The following is a 19,626-nucleotide window of genomic DNA, read 5'->3' on the forward strand; positions in this document are numbered from 1 at the left end:
CCCTCGATGTGTTCCCACGAGAGGGATTCTTTCGGTTAGCTGTTTTTTTCCCCGTCATTTTTTGGAAGGCTTATTTTGACGTTTGGAACCTTCTGAAGTTTATATGATTCGCCCTCACTGCTACTTGGTGACACTATTTTTTTTAACCCTAATGCTGCTGTCGACATAATGACCAACCAGTGAGTATGAACTGTCGCCGTCATGATGGTTGCCATATAGTATCCATCTATCCATCCATCCATCCGCAAACACGCACGCAGATGCATACATACGTACGTGCGTACGTGCGTGCATGCATGCATGCATGCATGCATACATACATACATGCATACATACATACATACATACATACATACATACATACATACATACATACATACATACATACATACATACATGCAGTTGGAGTGACTCAAAAAGGCAGCTGCTTACGTGAGAAACGACTTTGTATCCTTGTGTTGCAGAGTCTGGAATTATTAGATCTGCACTATTGTCTGTATAGAGATAATATGTTATTTTGAACAATTTGGGTATTTTCACTCAATTCTTATCTATGGATCGGCTTATACCGTAAACTACTTTAATGGCCGACTTCATCTAGAGGAAGTAAAGAACTGTGAGGGTCCTGCTGGGTAGATTATATAAAGTTGGTACAGAAAGGACAGATTCATTTGTTATTTTAGAACATTCAATCACTCATAAAAAAAGTTTGGTTTGAACCTTCAGCTGAATGTTGCAGTTAACAATCGGTTAGGACAACAGAAAATGTTTGATGAAACTTGACAAGCTAATTCCAAGACATCGAAGGTTCAATGTATGGAGCTGTTTAAAAGCCGTGAGAAGATTAACCTTGAGTCTACTTATGGACTATAAGATCCATCCATTTGCGATTGTGAACTTTGGGTTCTGATTAGATGTCTTTAAGGAGTAAAGGAGACATTTGTTAGGAAAAATGTGAAAGATAGGACAAATGTTTATGATAGGTGTATTTCCTAACTGCATTAAGATTACCTAGTATGTGCATACAGTTGAAAAAGAATACTCCCTTCGTACAGATTGCTTTGGAGACTCCTTTATTTGCTGATTATAATTATAGACAAACTGAGACACCCATAATAATACCAGAGGAAAATGCAAGATTTATTGTTTTTTTTTCGATACAGGTGATACCTGCAGCCATTTCGAATTATGATGTGATATTGAAGTTTATCATGAATAAAAAACGTCCATAACTTTAGATGTTGCTGTTTTAAACATGAAAATAATTTTAGACTTATGGATATAAATTAGAGCGGATTAACCATTCACAGGACAAGTTAAGATCAAAGTGTATGTGATTACACATACAAGGGTCGCCATGCTTGTCTTAAATAGAGAATGGTACCTTTTCTCAACTTCAACAGCTTTTGATTAACTAAAAATAATTAAAACAAAGGCGACAACTTTCAATATGTTTGATTAGTTTATGGAATAAATACTTATTAGTCTGTAGATGTAACTTTCATCTAAGTATAAACCTGAAACTTTGTACAGATTTGCACTGTGCTAAAATGGTACCATATGACGTCCGCTGAGCACAAGGTCAGCATTGCATAGATTATTGACGAGATGCTGACGTCAGCTGTATCAATGCTCTCACGTTTCTGCAGAATTCATGCGTGTATTATTTCACAGGTCGGTCAACTCGTACATCCTGCTTTGTTGACGCAAATGTACTGAAGTTTTAGTAAATTTATCTTTCATTGCATTGTGTTATAAAAACTTGTCTTTATTAGGAAACAAGTTAGGCTTAATGGATGTTCAGCTTTCTTGTAGAAAAAAAAGATTAAGAGAGATTAAGAGATTAAGGAAGTAGCAGCATAAAGTTCCAAACAGTTAATGACAGTAATAAATAGATCCTCGCCATTAGTCACGTCAAAATAATAACTACATCAAAAAAAAAAAAAAAACAAGCAGTGTTGTTACTGAAAGTAACATATACCATTATCAGAATACGGTGTATGCATAGAATAATTATGCAAGATATTTTCATACAGAAAATACACAGATTAAGCCAAGAGCTGGTAAGTAAAGCCAGTTTAATTCATTCTAAATAACGCAGTGGTCAAATTTAAAACCAAATTCAGTAATGTTTATCGTCAAAATGCTTGTGTTCATCAGCAGATTAAGACAACAAACTCCCATTGATATTTAGCTTTATGAACTAAGTTCAGATCTATTTGATGTGGAACAAAGTGTTTGGTATACATAATAGAGGCATTCGATTGTTTTTGTCGGTAATCAAGACCTAATTATTTCAAAACATGTTTCATTTACAGCAGAAGAACCGGACATCATTGAGGGCTGTGTCGTCGCCCCCTCCTTGATACCCCTCTATACGCGTCTGCATGCCACAAATGGCGGAGTTTATAGGACAGGACTCACTCCATCCCGCATAGGAACCCCAGAATCCTTGCCCAGGAGGGCTGGCAATCTCGTACTGATTTCTTGAAGCCTCCAGATCTCGACAGACGAACTTCACGAAGTTTGCTGCCGTATCGTCAACGTTTCTGCACTAAACCAAAATAAAATAGCTGAATTAAACTGAACTAAAAATTAAAGATTCTATTAAACAACCAAAGTTTTGCGGTTTTGTTTTCACACACACACACACACACACACACACACACACACACGTGCGCGCGCGATTGTGCATGCGCGTATAAATCCATTGATGACTTTTTCTTTCCTCATAATCTTGTGCGACATTGTAAATGACATTCTCCTCCTGCATGATATGAATAATTATATACGACTCCGGCATTTCTCTATCCTAGCGGATGCATTCGTACTGGTCAATATATGGATTGTCTTTCTACACAGAAGACTGGCAACGAAATTAATCGAAATCAGATTGGGCGAATTCGGCAACAGTCTGAAATATATTTATTAATCAGACAAACAACTCGCAAATCATTTGAACGTTTTATATCATAAATGACATGAATTTAATAGAATTTACGAAAACATTCACCGTGGTGGTCAATTCAGAAAGTAAATTACATATATAATAGGTTCATACCTGCCTCCTGGGTGAAATCAAGGTTAATTAAGTCCCTAGGTTTAGGAAAAAATTATCTTTTGGTTGTTTTTTTTGCAATTTCTGAGCAAGTATTTGCTTTATTTTGCTTGTCATCATCTGTTTTCTTTCTAAATAAACAATTGGTAAGGTAGATCGTCCCACGATCATGATCTTGGCTATGGACCGTATAAAGGAGAGATGAAAGCTAATTATATTTAGAATTATGAAATTTCCTAAATACGAAATACATGATAGACTATAGACAGTGTTGTATGGTAGTTGCCATCACTTTTGGTGACAACGTTACTTATTACTCTACCAATATCCTGTAAATACAGAGCATATATGGAAAGGAAGCTTTTACTATTTCCTTGCAATATGAACTAGAGGCAATAGGTAGCTGTGGATCTGGATATAGGCACCAAAACTACTAACGGCATAATACTATAGGGTGTTGAAAAACATTTTTCAAATAGATCTAACTTTAACTTCGGATTGCTTATTTGCTTGAAATAAAGTTATTTCGGCCTACCTTCCCAAATATATGTTTATAGACACTTCAAAAGTAACACGAAATATCTCATTCAGCATTTTGTGGTATCAATATTTTGGTAATTTCAACAGTTCCTTGTTACGTATGTTATAATGGTTTACGTGCCTCATGGCTTTCGACTTGAAGTGAAAACGCTGTGAGGAAGTCTTGTGTCTCAGCCTGATGTGTGCATGTTGACCATTCCCCCCAGTCACCCCAGTGTCCACTCCCTGATTGCACATGACCTCCATACTTAGTTCTCTTTGCATCTTTGCACTCAAGAACGATTGCATTTAAGCTGGTATCATCACCCTTAGTTTGATAGGATTCTATCTGAAAGCAGAATGTGAATGAAACTGGATTGTTATTAAACACAATTCAGATAAGAAACCTGGTTGACGCAGTTGTTTAAATACGGCTCATTGGCCATATACTAACATCACCCTTACCTACAACCACTAACAGTCACTCAAACCTCTAACCTTCACCCTAGGTCAGTGGACATCAATTAGTTAGAAACAACCCCAACACCAGTGAATTTTAAAATAAGTATGAAAACGCTGACTTTCATCCCAAAATATAAGAGCCTTCATAATAACCAAAAAGATATTGTCTAAAACGTAATTGCGTATCCCCCATTTTATTGGAGAAAGAAAATATTAAACATTTTTTCACTCGCGGTGATACAAGCAGGCATATCTGGAAAGATTTAATCGATATCTAAGACAAAATTATAATAGCGTTACTCAAAATGAAACCACGAATGGATAGATGTATTACAAAAGCATATTGGTAGGTTCATTAGATCATAATACAAACAATGCCCATGGAACGCACACATTTAAAAAGGTGAGAAGATCAATATAGCAAAATAGAAGCCTAAATTTGCGAAAATCAACATCCATAATTTCACAGGAAGAGCATTTTATAATCAGTGAAGTAATATAAGGTGACTCTAGAATATATAACTTACAAGATCTAAATGAAGACACTGTTGAAGGACTTATCTCTGTAAATGGGATGATGTTTCCAAGATTGGGAAATTAACATTTGTGTAAGCATTAATGGGAAGAATTAATTACTGGTTTACTGGAACGGATGCAACGAATCTGTGTATATATAAGAGTCGAAAGAAAATACTGTCTAATGAAGTATGTGATATATGTTATCACTTTAAACACTGGCAGTTAAATGTAATGTACATTTACACTACACATATGCAATCAATTATTGTAATACGTATTATACAATTTAAGTTTATTGATGAAATGGAACATCGAAATACTTCCTAAACACAATGTAAAGATTAAATAAATTACATTCTGAATGGTATTATCCGGGAGAAAAATCAGAGAATACATTCAGATAAAAATTACCTGTGGGTGTGGAACAATTATATAAAAGTGCACGACGTCCATACAAAAGTAGACATCAAAACTAAGTAAGAATTGATAAAACCCAACACAGTCTAAATATTGCTTTTAAATTTTGTTTTGAAAGAAAATAGTAATATATAAATGGCACAGAATTTACTTGATGCAAACTATTCTAATGTGAACAAATAAGTATCAGTGAAACTAAAAGGAATTTTCACAAGAAAGCTACAGATCTCGTTTTAAAACATGAATGAATCATCATATGAAGCTGAAAAAGAAACCGATCCGAATGATAATTTTTGTTTGTTTAGAAATTGACAAAAAGCATTCGAAAATTTTAGGTAGAAAAAGTACAATTTAAAATCAGTAACAGTTTACTTAGATTTATCAGCTCAACTCGTAAGACAAAAGAACAATAGAGAAAGAGAGAGCAACCACAAAGTCGTAATACCGGTTTCTTGGAAGCACAATGAGACAACATTTCTCCATAGGGTTACACTGTTCCATGGTTAGGTTTGTAATATTTTCAGCCAGGTCAGTAACAGCAGACCAAATGTTGTTTATGTTCTGGCCATCATGTCTGTATACTTTTGGTCTTGTTCACGTGTGATTGTGGTGGTGGCTGTTTTGGAGCAAACACACCCCATCGTTCATCTCCATAGGTTCTTTCGTGTGTTCATTTGTCTTCTAATAGTCGAGGATCACGTCTCAAGTTCTGCATACAAGATGGCGTTCACTGTGTTTTCCAGAGCTGCTGCTAACTGAAGTTACACATAAATTTCGCCTAACTTTATATAAGGTGGAAATGATTTTTGCCTGGAGTGAAATCAAACCCTTATAAAGGATGTTGTCCTGCATGAGTGGTGTACGAAATACCGTGGTGCTTCAAACAGTGTCAAGTATGAGCACAGTTAATTTTTATCTTGACAAAGTTAGGTTCAAACATTCTTGTGCATAATGTCTTACCAACTCGGGTAATTTTTATCTTGGACACAACTTGAAAAGATTTTCGTTGATGACTGTTCGGGGCTGCTTTGGTGGGTCTCTTTCTTGGAAAACACGAGCTTCGAGCATGTAGCGAAGTCCAGAGGCAATGGTGAAGGTTTTCACTTCCAGTCGTCTATGAGGATACTTAACTGTCATTCTGCTCAGAGTTTGACTGATCTCGTTTCCCACTTCAGGTAAGACATCCTCAAGGCACACATAGAGTATGTCTTCGATGATTATTTTGTACTCGTTAGCATATGCCATTGGACACGGTACTACCTTGGAATCAGTCTCATGTATATGCCGAGACCATTCAAGAAATACTTGTCTTGCAACCACATGTCCAGATGCAAGCGATCCAAAAATGCGCTCATGTTTGATTTCATGGTCGTTGCGAGGTCAGTTTTAATATTTTTATTCTATTGTATGCTATAATAATGTAAATTTGTTCCCCTGAGATGATAGTTTTTCAGAAAAATAGTTTGACCTTGACCGTTAGTCATAAATACCAAGTGTTGATCTAAATTCTGTCCTTGTTTCAAAATTTGTAGCAACCATCATAAACATGTTCTATCTTTGTTTTAAAATGATTGGTTGTCAAGGTCATGATAGGGCTTTGGGTTTAAGATGTAAATAAGTTTTTTAAATTTATTTTCTTTTTCTGAGAGAAAATGTTCTCGTCAAGGTCACACTGGGTGGAAGTGATATTTGACAAGTATTTCCTTCTTTAAACTTCTGGAAGATGATCAAGTGACCCTTGTCTATGTTTTAGAAAGCCCATATAACCCATGTTTTGGAGAATATCTTTCAGTAGATGTTGGGCCGTTAAAGTGTTCGTTGTATGTTGTGCTGTTTGGAGCTATTTCATATTACTTGGTTTGGAGTTATTTCAAATTACATGGATTCAAAAGCATTAATTCTGTTATTTTTCTGGAAAATCCATGTGCTCATGTAATATTGTGGAACAAGAACAGATTTCTATAAAAATGTATTCAGCTATCAAACACCGGAGTGAGAATTCTTGTTTCTACAAGGAACTGTAGAATTCAACACTGCATATTTCACCATACGTCATCGTCTTCCATCTTGGATTCTTCGTCGGGATTCAAACTTGAAATCAGCAGAACATTTTATTATTAGGACTTTAAAAAAAAATTATTCTTGGATTATTTTGGATTTGATTCTATAAAACCGTAAGTTCATATCTTTTCATTTCCACATAATTTTCCAGGGAAATAAATTATTGTATTCTTCAAAACTTGCTGTTTTCACCCTTTCTTGTGTTACTGTTTATTCGAACCTAAACAAGTGACATAAGAAAATACATACTTTCATCTTGTATCCAGAGGCAAAGGTTCCTTCAGCACAGAAATCGAAATCACGCCAATCTCCCCATGTGCCACCATTGTTGACAGTAAGAATCTGAACAACATACCTAGGGAAAGGTCTTGAAAGAGGAAATCCTTGTACTGTACTACAGAGACTCACGACACAGATCAGTGTATGCAACATTGTCAAAATGTTGTTACTCAACGAAGTTAGTATAATTGCAGGAATATCGTCTCTTCTATAGAAGTATCAAGCGTAGTATATTGTAATTCATACATTAAGTGAGATTACAGCCTGCATATATACTGTAATTCATAAATTAAGTGACATTGCAGCCTGCAAAAAGTTCATAAATAAAATTAAATGTGATGCGGTGTGGAATCAAGAACAATGCATAATAACTGTCCAATAAATAATGACTGAGGTTTTATAAAATAAAAAAAACATCTTTTTACGCACAAGTCAACACTGATTCTGGAGGCCTTTGTCGATATGTGTAACAATTCAATATATACCGCTGTTGATTTGAAATAAGCTACTCAGACAATAAACAGTAGGTGTTACTGAAGGCAAACTTGTACATACTGAACGTATTGCACGGCCTGGCTATCATCATATTATTGTAGTGTAAAGTCGACCAGTTTGCATAGAGCAGATTTAACCCATGGCCGTTCAAATATACGTATATATTCAGTTTGCTGGCCTGTTACGGGTATAATAATAATAATATTAATAGTAACAATAATAATAATAATAATAATAATAATAATAATAATAATAGACGATAACAAGCTGCCGTTATAATATCAGTATTTAACGGTGAGCTATAACATACATTTACAAATGATCAGACATAAATAACTACTTATGTGGCGGACATTCAGCATGATAACTAAGGCAAAATAACTGGGTATATCGTCAGGTCATAAATGGTTTTCAACATTTTGTATGCGCATTATTACCTTGTGATTCACCTTCAAGTGAGTACAAATGTCACTGATGCAAGGCAGATTTAGAGTTAACAAATGATCATTATTACAAAACTCTTTATCAAATGCAATTATTTCTTCTTTCATATGGAATTACTGGAATGGTTATCAACTGCGATAGTATATATGCCGTATGTGCTCGCGTATAAGACGATTCCAATTGCAAACTGCACAATGTCCCGCAGATATGGGTCTGTGAAGTTTGTTAGGGGTAATCAGTAGAGCAGACAGCATAGATCCTCATCTGCAGGCGCATTTTGCTGCGGCAAATCAGGGTCTTTATATTTTACAGTTGACTCGACCTTTGAGCGAATGGATATTGTCCATCAATGATGAACTACACCTGACAAAGGCTTAACTAGCAATACGGTCATTATCTGCATCGATACACCCACACGTTTGCTGTATGTTTTCTTCACATGGAATCAAAGAGATTGTGGACTGGCATGCATAATGTTTGAAGTCAGATTACATTGATTTACAAATCAACTATCATGCATAAGGCATGTACGAAATTACTGACAGAGTACGCAACGTTATTAGCGCTACTGCCTAATCGTGTATCGATATATCTTGGCACTACAAATAAACAATAAGAAATAATCAATATCAATATTGGCAAACTTGTAAAATAAAAACATTGACCTTAACAATAAACATTGTACGAAATATAATCTCTTATATTTTCTTTCTTCTTCACATGAAATTAGGCTCAGTCTCGAACTACGGCTATACTAATTCGTTTTTCACATTTGGCGATATCAGATGTTTGCGATACATGCTATCGTTTCTTTCCTTTTATGACGTGGAGATTTAATTTTGTGCATTTTATGTACCTGATTTTTCTTCCCGTTTGTTACAGTAGTTTGTCTTGCATTATATAACAAGTAACGAGTTTGTGTTTATCTTAATAACGACGATGAATTGGAGTAACTAAGTCCAGCGGTTGTTGTTGTCATGGGTTTAAAACCATTTTCAGCACATGACAGGCTCTATATGGCGGCCAGTGTAACTGGTGGAGGATGAACCCGGGAGAACTCCGATAAGACCCACCGACCCATGGGAAGCTACTGGCAAGCTTTCTCATATGCCCACATTAGCCGCGTCTAGACTGGAGCCGACGCAGACAGCGGTAAATTGGAGGTGATCAGTAAATGAGAGCGCTTTAGAATTAGACAACTCAACCGCCCGGGTACCCGTACCTACATAAGGTTGACAGGTGAAGCTTCATGGACATAACGCAAGGTCGAAACTGCTGGATTTTATTTGGTGTCATCAACCACTATTCCAGTTTTGTTAAGATTATCAGGATAAAGGGAGGTCTAGCACGTTTGACAAAAAGGGTTACGCTCATGTTACATATTAAGACAACTTATCTTGTGCTGATTTGGTAACAGGTAAATTCTGACCAAACAAGTGTGTACGACGCGTTGTGTTGTCATAATCGCGATAAAATGAAAGAAAATAAATTGCTGATTGTACCGGTTTTTAGTTTCCAGCTATTATGGTTTTATAAACGTACTTATTTGGTCTTCATATTGGCAAAACATTATTCAGTTACAAAGAGAGAGAGAGAGAGAGAGAGAGAGAGAGAGAGAGAGAGAGAGAGAAATGAAAGATGACTGCATGCACATTACCCCAGATGACTAATTTTACCTTATCCATCCAGATGACTACTTGTACGTTAGCCAACCAGATGACTGAAATGTGGAAGTTTAATGCACTTTGATCGAGCAAACGTTTGAAAAGAGCAAATGCGCATTCATTCTTTTCTTGATCGACATTTCATAGAAACCGGAAATTCGTACATCTATTTTTAACATACATGTATGTATTGGTATTACTTTCGTAAGCATTTTGTCCATACAATCCACTCAATTACTTTCTACCAAAAAGTAGTTTGACGTCTGCTAATTTATCACTCCTGGGTTTCTTATGAAATTTTTGACAATAAAAAGTTACTTAAAAATTACCTTGGACGTTTCTTTTATATTCGCGTGAAAAGAAAATACGATTTTTCTTTTGTTTAGTTTTGTTGTATTGTACATGTATGCTATCATGATGAAGAAAGCAATGAGTTATAATATGCACGTGTAGACGACTGTGCGACGGATGATGCACGATGCATAACGGATGGTGCACGATGCATAACGGATGGTGCACGACGCATGGTGCATGATACACGATGTATGATCGATGATGCACAATGCACGACGGATGATGCACGATGCATAACGGATGATACCAGCAAAGCATTTCGTAACCTTCTGTTGCGGCAAATGCCATGTGTGATAAAGATTGAAGTAGACCAACATACGCTTAAAAATGGAAATACTTGTGTTACACACTATCGCTATATACATATTCAAACTTATACACAATCATTTTTGAAAGAAAAATTTAAAAAATTTTAAACAGTAAAATATAAAATGTGTTAAACCCGTTATTTTCCTGCCCCCACCCCTCCACCCCGTTGAATGTCACTATTGTTGTAATTATTGAAGATATAAAGCGAGTAAAGGTGATGTACAAGTCTAGGCCATAATGTTATTACCTCTTCCAATGCAATGATTGGATGCATGACGAAATTATTATTATTATTATTATTATTATTATTATTATTATTATTATCAAAAGCCATGTCAAAATGCACAGAAAGAATGAAAATGATTTACTCGGTTTTTCGTATGAAAAAATGCGATAAAACTGAGTAACTGTTAACTGTGCATGAGGTTAATCTGTTTGAGAAGGTGATTCCATTCTGTTTGAGTAGGTGATTCTAGTATGTTAGAGTGTGTGATTTCAGTCTGCTCTTAATTGCTTGTAAAATACGAAATGTGAGACGAAATTTCATATTTGAGATTGCATCTTACAGTTTTATCTGAAAAAAATTGTCTATTACCAATTAACTAGAATTAATGTGAAGTGCATTGGTTATATCCATTCAGAAACAAAGACAAGTGAGATAAACGTTCACGAAGTTGATAAGTGTTCGTTTGATTCCGTAGTTAAGAAATAGTTTGATAATATTTAAAAAAAAAACAAACTATTGTCACTGAAATTACTATATAACCTCGCACCACAGTTTAGATCATTTATTTCCGTTCCCCGCCCAACCCACTTGAGCCTGACCAAAGCCGGAAGATATTCCGAAGAACATAGTCCCTTGTTTGCATATGTTGACTGTTGACTTATTTGGTAATATTGCTTATTATTATTATTATTATTATTATTATTATTATTATTATTATTATTATATTGAAACGTTTGACTATAAAGTTTATGAAATTTTATAGATTGTTGTATTTTTTTTTTATTTAATCACAACGAAAGCTGTAAAATATCCATTTCTTCTGCGTCATGGAGACACTATTTCTTTATTTCCTCTCTGTCAGTTTGTTTTACAACATACACAAAGAATCCCTCAGCAAGTGACGAAAACGTATTTATTGAACAAAGATGGGTTAACATGGAGCAATACGTGACAGAAATCCATAACATTTGGTCAAAATGACTTACTTTTGAAGGCTGATAACGTAGTAGAAGGAAAATGATTTCGATATGTGGTTATAGAGAAAGTACAGTAATTCAAGGGAGATAATTGTGTTATAATCCAGCGAAGTCCTTTTTTGCAATATTGTGCGAAGACTACTTATCAAAAACCATGTCAAAGCAACAGTTAATACAATGAATTTTTTTCTCCGACCTGCTTCAATTGCAAGAGTTTAGACAGTTGCGGATGAATCTTCATAAAGTAGCTTAAAACCTATGGGGTAGATATAACGTTTGTATCTGATGTTTTGTTGGACCCGTAGAACATATATCTTACCAGGCGGAGTGCATAGCTTCATAGACTGTTACCCAGTGGTAACGGGTTCGATTGCTAGAAACAAACTGAGTCGGATACCGTGTTAGTAGTGATGGGGGCACTTTACGGACAATGGGAATTACATGGACATAACACTCTCGGCACGTTTACGGAGAATGGGAATTTGACATGGTGAATATTGGGCAAGTATACGGACAAGGGAAAGTGGAACATTGGTTGGGCCTGTATTGGGACAATAGAAATGGAACAGGTGGGGTGACATCACAGTACTGGACACTGGCAACAATGTTGCAAGTGGCTGACCTGAATCGGGCCAAACAGGGGGAGCGGGAAAAAAAGATCTAACGCTTGGCGGGGAGGGAACGTACTTCCGCGCGGGAGTGACCAACACACACAAACATCGCCTGGAGGGTCGAAAACCAGTAACGTTCATACAACAAGACAAAACCCCACAAACATCGCCTGGCGGGGCGGAACACATAACTTGATAGACTTAGACAAACAAACAAACAAACAAACAAACAAAGACGTAAATCTTTTCGAGTAAATGGATTGGCCTTGAAAAGGGCCTTTAGGTTTCTTCTTATTCTAATTTCTTCTTCTTCTTGTCCACCAGCACCTCACTTTTTGCATCACCTTTTTCTTCTTCTTCTTCTTCTTCATTTCATTCTTTTCCTCCTCCTGTTTCTCCTTCTGCACTCCTCTTTCTTAAGCTTCTCATTTTTTTCTTCATTTTCAATTTTTTCATTCCACGCTCTCATTTGTATTTTATTATCTTCTTCCTCCTTTTTCTGTTTTATCAGTTCGTTTAATGTGCATTTTCTTCTCTTCAAATTATTGATCTCCATACCAGCCTATGAGGACTATAAGCCCCAAACTGCATCGCGACTAGTATTGCCTCCAAAATACCTAGGGTATCGACCACTTCCTACAATTTGATAATTGTCTCCAAATGGTTGGTTGCCACTTTGCATTCAACGTGGAATGGCGCAAACGACGAACGCTCCAATTTATATGTCTCAAGCACGGACGTGAAGGAAAACATATCCTCTTACCAACTACCCATATCACCTACCACACAAGCCACAGTGATGAGAATGCTAACCTAACATAATTGTTTTATACAAAACCACTATACTTTCTATAAATACATACAATCACCTCAGCAAAGGAGTTAATGTTTGTAGTCACACTTCTCCTCATTCACACAAAAAAATATTATTTTACTCGTAGATTGTTTCTTTGTTAAGGGAAAAACAAACATTTATTAGTTTTACAGATATTGACATCTTTTGGAAGGAAAAGAACCGTTCTCATCAGAATTGAATTTAAGTGACGAAAACATCACTAATTGTTCGAAACTTTTAATATGTACAGTGTGGATAAACACCCAAAAAATGTAATAGTTACTGACTAGAGATTATGTTTGGTAATGTAACATGATACAAGATATATAATATTTTGGGGTGGAATACGCCACAACATGGACTTCTGCGACTTTTCATCATTTGTAGTTATAAGAAAACTAACGTGAGCCTGACTAAGAATGAACCAGGGATGTGCGCGTTGCATCAAACATAGCATAACTTTCACACAACTCTCTATATCCCCATTCCTTGTGGTATGAGTCGAGTGTTCACTTCCTGCTGGCATTTAATTATAACACTCTAGTCTATACTTTTAGAACTATATTGTCATTCAAGCATGTTAATAATGCCCATTAACTGACATCACTTTAATGATCGATTATAAACGAATTTCGGTACATCTTAAATGAAAATGACTGTTTTGACTTTAGATAATTAATCACTAGGAGTGAGAATTTTATACCCACCTTTAACAAAATTTCAATAAAAGAGAAAGCCTATAGACAGCACTGCTGAAAAGGTCTCAAAATGGACACAAAACAAAATAACAGAAATAAAATTTAAAGATTTATTTTTATGTTTGATTTAATAAAATGTACCAGGTAAGTATTTATATAAAGCCAACTTCTTCAGCAACGCAATGAATTCTTCATCTTGTGCGGCATCTGAAGAAACCATTATACTTTCTTGAGGTATAGAATCTCCACTGCCACTCGGATTCAGAATCGTGTTTGCCTTTTCCATTTTAAATTGGGAAATATGCGCCAGATATATTTGCTTACCGTGTCAATTGTTCATTCCAGCGGCCAGATCTATAAGTTTCAAGAATGTACGGAGGAGCCAGTGGTGACAAATTTAGATAACACCCCTTGATCGATTTTCTGTGTTACATCTAATTAAGATAGTGTACCTTCTTGTAACATAGGGATACTGACGTAACTTAGATGAGCATCCATGTAGTCCTTTTGCATGTTAAACGGGGAAATTTGAATCAGATGCAGTTGTTTACTTTGTCAATTGTTTTTCCCAGTAGGTAGCTATTCTACAGTTTCCAGGAATCATGTCTGAAAAAGTGTTGGAAACAGACATAACACCACGCAACTGAAACTTCCGGTTTTTAAGTACTAATCTGAAAAAATGCCGTTTAACAGGTTCGACTATTAGGTATTATTGTGTGTCATGTTAAAATAGACGCAGTTCAGAATAATGTCACGAGCCGGACATATCATGGCATTAGTAATGAAACGAAAACGACAATATTTTGAAAGATGATTTTAAAAATGTATCACACCATTACTATTAAATAATTTGAATTGCTTGGATTAAACAATAATATACAAGTATTGATATGTAAGCATTGACAACCTATATTATATGAACTTATATTGCCATTTGAAGGAAGCTTTGATTTGATGTATGACTCTCTTTTGACAAATACTGGACAAAGAGTTAATGAAAATACAGAATGAATGAAGGTAATGAAATAATATAGTCATGTCCATACCTGTATCCAATGACCCATACCTGTGGCTTTTTTGCTAGTTACCCAAAGGAAAGGTAAGGATCTGCATTCATTGATCCTATTTCCAATTTCCATAAATTCACATATCCTGGGTCTTCATTTCTCTAGTCCAGAATGGCACTTTACCTAGTAGCGCCCTTCGGTTTGGCAATTTGACAAGTAAATTCCAACCGATGCAAGATAACCTTATTACTTACCTAGAACTGTTCTTACACGTACTACTGTCACCGATGTAACATACCTAGAAATAGTCTAAAAATTCCACCGTGGATGATTCGACAGAAAGATACATTTTTTTTTAATACCGGAGTAAAAAGCCACGCCATATTGAATCATTTAGTACTTCCAATATTATATGGAATTTTCATGTCATGCCCGTGACATTTTCAGCCAGAGAAACGCATGTCTCAGGGACTACGGTATGAAAGATGCCATCATTTGCCTTAGTTTAGTATTATGGATTACTTTAACCGTAACCAATGTCAATATTACGTTATCAGTATGTAATGGCATCGTCCAGTACAGTTGTTCCTGACCTTCTTTTCTATAATACATGTCCTAATCAACCTTAGTTTGGTAACGTTTCAGTTCAACGTATTGTTTACTTTACATGACGTTGAAGGAATACTTGCTTGTATAGCATAGCCTTCAATGTCCTACCCTCAAAACATGTTCCCGATTTTCGAGTTCAGGTCCAAGCACGTTCTGCCCGGTGTATAAAATCTAAAACAAGAAAACCATCTGTACCTGTTAGCTATAGCAAGTCCCTACGCTTCCCGTCGACTATGTATACCAACTCCACTTCTTACACTTGTGATCTCACCTAAACCTTCAACACAGTGCTTCAGGGATCATAATGAAAAATGTATAGCATTTATGACACCGTTTCCTGCCATGACTAATATACAAGATGTTTGGTTGGACAGTTTTCAAGATGTCATTGTAACTGAAACACTCTTGCGTTCGATTATTAATTTACCTCCCCCAAGGATAACACGTAGCGGCAGCTTATATCGTCACCCCTCCTGCAGATGATCAGCAATGGGACAGCAGAGCTACATGTTTCTTAAACTTCCACCCAGCAGTTTAAAACCAGATATTGTAGCAGACAAACGGACCGACTAATGAATAAAGAGACGGATCGAGAGACGGACGGATCGGTGAAAGGTAGCACATATTCTTCAAGCTTTGAAAAAGCGTAAGGATAAATTAAATAAAGTACAGCAATATACATGGGTATCATTACTATATTTCACTACTCGAATATGTATATATTTAAAGAGAGATAAGATGTTGAGCAGCAGAGAGGGCGAATCCCACAAAGTATTTCGTTTAACAGAGCCTTCTATCGAGGACATTTTATATAGAGATATTATTTTTCACAAAATAAACTCTTCCAAGTCAGAGAAACATGACAAAATATGCTTTCTCCGCTGACTTGAAGAGTTATCTCATGAAAATATCTACCTATACAACTATTTCTTGGTACAAGGGTCTATCTTGCGAAAACACTCGGTGGCGTCGTCGCCCTCTCTGCTGCTGAAATGCTAGCATTTCAACACTAGTGTTTCTGTGAAAGTCCCTGGCAGAGTTTGCTTGTCGTCGCCTGTCTAGTTAAAAATTGTGTCTAACCCAACTCGATACCGTGTTCGATGATCATGTAAATTTATCGTTACAAATCCATGCGGTTTTGCCTGAGCACGACTAAAGAAATTTCTAAATTTATTTATGTCCATGTCGCCGCTGCACCTAGTCTGATGAATATTTCGTAACGTGTGTACGTCAACGCCGTTGAACAGCGCAAGAATGTTACAGTTATCTCTGATCATTTTCGGAATTTGTGTATATCGTTGAGTTACATAAATCACATCCACGTTTTTATATCTGCCGCTTGAAAATATCCTGGCAGGGTTTGTTTGTTTGTCCAGCATCACATCGTCGTACACGACTAAATCATTGATGCTCCCGTCAATATCATCGATACCCGGCGACTCATCGATGTCAGTAATCAATTCAATAATATCATCACCGTCGTTTATCGACGCTGCATTCTCGTTAAAATCTTTTAGCACGCTGTAGCATCGCTGATCGTCCACAGATGGAGCTACCAAATATAACTTATCCCATTTCATCCACTTCATTATTAAATTAAGTAACAACTACTTCTTACCCGGTCCAGATGGGCCTATAATAATCATTCGGACAGAATTTGGCAGCACTGAGTTATGTTTGATTGGCTCTCGTCGTTTTGTAGCAGAAAAGTCGGTAATCTCCATTAGATATATCATAAAATAATATGGATTTATATTGTGTGAAATGTAGAACACGTACCCCAACTGCGGACATAACAACCACTACAACAAAAAATAATCGATCTGTACTTACAGGCAAGTGTGAACGATGCGGCAGAAAAAAGTTTAAATTTATTAAAAAAAAGGTTTTGATATCGCAGCCAAGTTAACAGCGCTGCCAGGAGCTCCGTGGGCTAAATACCCAGGAGAAAAACATCTTCCAGGATATAATTACTGTGGTCCTGGAACCCGACTTGATATCAGGCCTAATGACCAGAATCAGCCCAATCCAGGTGAGTATCCGATAAATGCTATTGATAAGGGGTGTCATGCGCATGATGTAGCTTATTGAAGTAAGGATTTGCAATAGCGTCATCTCGCGGATGTGAAATTAATTCATGCGTTAAATGCCATCACTGATAAATCTTTCAAAGAAAAGTTAGCATCCTGGTTAATAAAATCCGCGATGAAAGGTAAATTAGCGCTAGGTGCTGGTATATAATGGAGTGGATTTATTATTCCCCAAAGGGATATTGGAGAGGTAGCGCAGAAATTAGTAAACTCGCTGAAGCAGCAAAAGTTACGCGAGCTACTGCTAAAAAGTGGTTATCCCGACAGGCAATATGGCAAATTTATCTACCGCGTCCTAAACAAATTCACTTTGCGCATTTCAATGTTAGTGTGCCAAATGAAGTTCACCAGGCTGATATATTATTTCTGCCACATGATACCATTAAAATCCGAAGACGTCAAAACACATACAAGTACGCGTTAACTGTAGTTGATGTTACAAGTAGATACAAAAATGCTGAGCCTTTAACAACTAAAACAGCATCTGAGGTTGCTTCTGCGTTTGAACGAATTTATCAACGAGGTGCTGGACCACAGAGTGGTCTGCGATGGCCAAATGTATTACAAGTTGATCCTGGCAAAGAATTTCAAGGTGCAGTATCACCGTTGATGAAGCAACATAACGTCACCATCATACGAGGGCATACTGAAATTCACCGTGATCAGGCAATTGTTGAGCGATTCAATCGAACACTTGCTGAGCGGTTATTTGGATATCAGTACGCGAAGGAATTTATTCAGGATACGAGATCTCGTGAATGGGTTGCAAGATTACCAAGTGTGATAGCTGCGCTAAATAATGAAATAACTCGAAGAACCAACATGAAACCTGCCATCGCGATCACAAAAAAGCATATACCCGTACGACGTGATTCTTCAGCGCAGCCAATATTAGGTAATGTCACTGTAAGATATTTATATGAACCAGGTGAACTTGATGGCGGTAGACGAAGAGCGACTGATCCCATTTGGAGTGTTACCACACACAAGATATCTAACATAACTAGATCCACTGGTAGACCAGCAATCTACAGGTTGGATTCAACTGCTCCTCAACGTGGATTCACTCGTGAGCAATTACAAGTAATTCCCGAGGACACACAATTACCACCCCGATCACTTAACTAGCACCCAAGGCGTTGGCGCCTCTACGTCGATTACACTCAAGACAGGTCAGCATCATATTATCGCGTGTATGACCGCGACTGTTATCTTTTCTATTTACGGTGAATTGTCTTGGATTATTACTCGAATACTGCCATAGCATTATACAATTACAGCTCGCGCAGTGATTATTCTGCTGTTGTTTCAGCGCAACAACGAAGTCATCGTCGAGGTCGAAATCGCGATTATTTTTTGTCACTTTGTTTGTAACCAGCGAGTTTTCTTTTTATTATGTCGCTGTTGTTTTCATTATTAATTTTATCATCTATTGAATCTTCCAAGAGAATTCTTCGCAGTTGAGATATTCTTCTGACTCTGGACACAGCCAAGTAGACCAAGTTTGACCATTCGATTCGATCATCAACAATCCAGACAGTTGTATCACTGATAGTTAGTCCTTGAGATGAATGAATTGTCATTGCGTATCCCAGCGTCCACGGGGATTTATTCATTTTTAGTGCATCTTTGACATCATTAATATCAGCTAACACAATATCATTCAATAGTAAATTCCGTTTCTCTGTTTTCCCAGGAATATCAACATCTATATTCTGTAACCGCGTATCAGCTAGTCTATAACATAACGGCACTGGCAGCATTGGAAACTTTTCTTGTTGTAACTGAAACAGCTGTTGTTGAAGTATGTCTCTGACTATCTTTCTACTTGCCACTATCAAATCGTTTGGTTTCCACGCGCTCCAAAAGTCGCTCATTGAAGTTTCAGGAATCATCTCGCGCATAATTTCACATTGAATTTTATTCGGTTGTAATCTGATTAATGTTTTAAATTCCTTCAACGTTGCATCAAGCGCTCTATGATCATCAGAC

The 19,626-nt window shown here is 36.6% G+C and overlaps 1 protein-coding gene across 4 annotated transcripts; it reads right to left on the reverse strand.

The window, feature by feature from the left end:
• Nucleotides 1–2,064: 2,064 nt before the first annotated feature.
• LOC149772865 (vitelline membrane outer layer protein 1-like) lies at nt 2,065–15,821 on the reverse strand. 4 transcript variants are annotated; one of them, XR_016417563.1, is made up of 3 exons: nt 15,740–15,821; nt 3,720–3,926; nt 2,065–2,554 (listed from the first exon to the last, which is right to left on the reverse strand). XR_016417563.1 is itself a non-coding variant. In XM_089947178.1 (3 exons), exons 1-3 carry the CDS (start codon nt 9,937–9,939, stop codon nt 2,309–2,311), a joined length of 462 nt encoding a protein of 153 aa, XP_089803304.1. In that variant the 5' UTR covers nt 9,940–10,027; the 3' UTR covers nt 2,065–2,308. The 4 variants fall into 4 exon arrangements, 3 of the variants coding, with proteins under 3 accessions (XP_089803304.1, XP_089803305.1, XP_089803303.1); XM_089947178.1 differs by lacking the exon at nt 15,740–15,821 and adding an exon at nt 9,931–10,027; XM_089947179.1 differs by lacking the exon at nt 15,740–15,821 and adding an exon at nt 7,286–7,581 and having other exon boundaries at nt 2,065–2,549.
• Between the last annotated feature and the right edge of the window lie 3,805 nt (nt 15,822–19,626).

Source organism: Sinohyriopsis cumingii, unplaced genomic scaffold (genome assembly GCF_028554795.1).
Source record: "Sinohyriopsis cumingii isolate HCF-2022 unplaced genomic scaffold, ASM2855479v2 utg001070l, whole genome shotgun sequence".
In the NCBI taxonomy this organism is placed as follows: Eukaryota; Metazoa; Mollusca; class Bivalvia; order Unionida; family Unionidae; genus Sinohyriopsis; species Sinohyriopsis cumingii.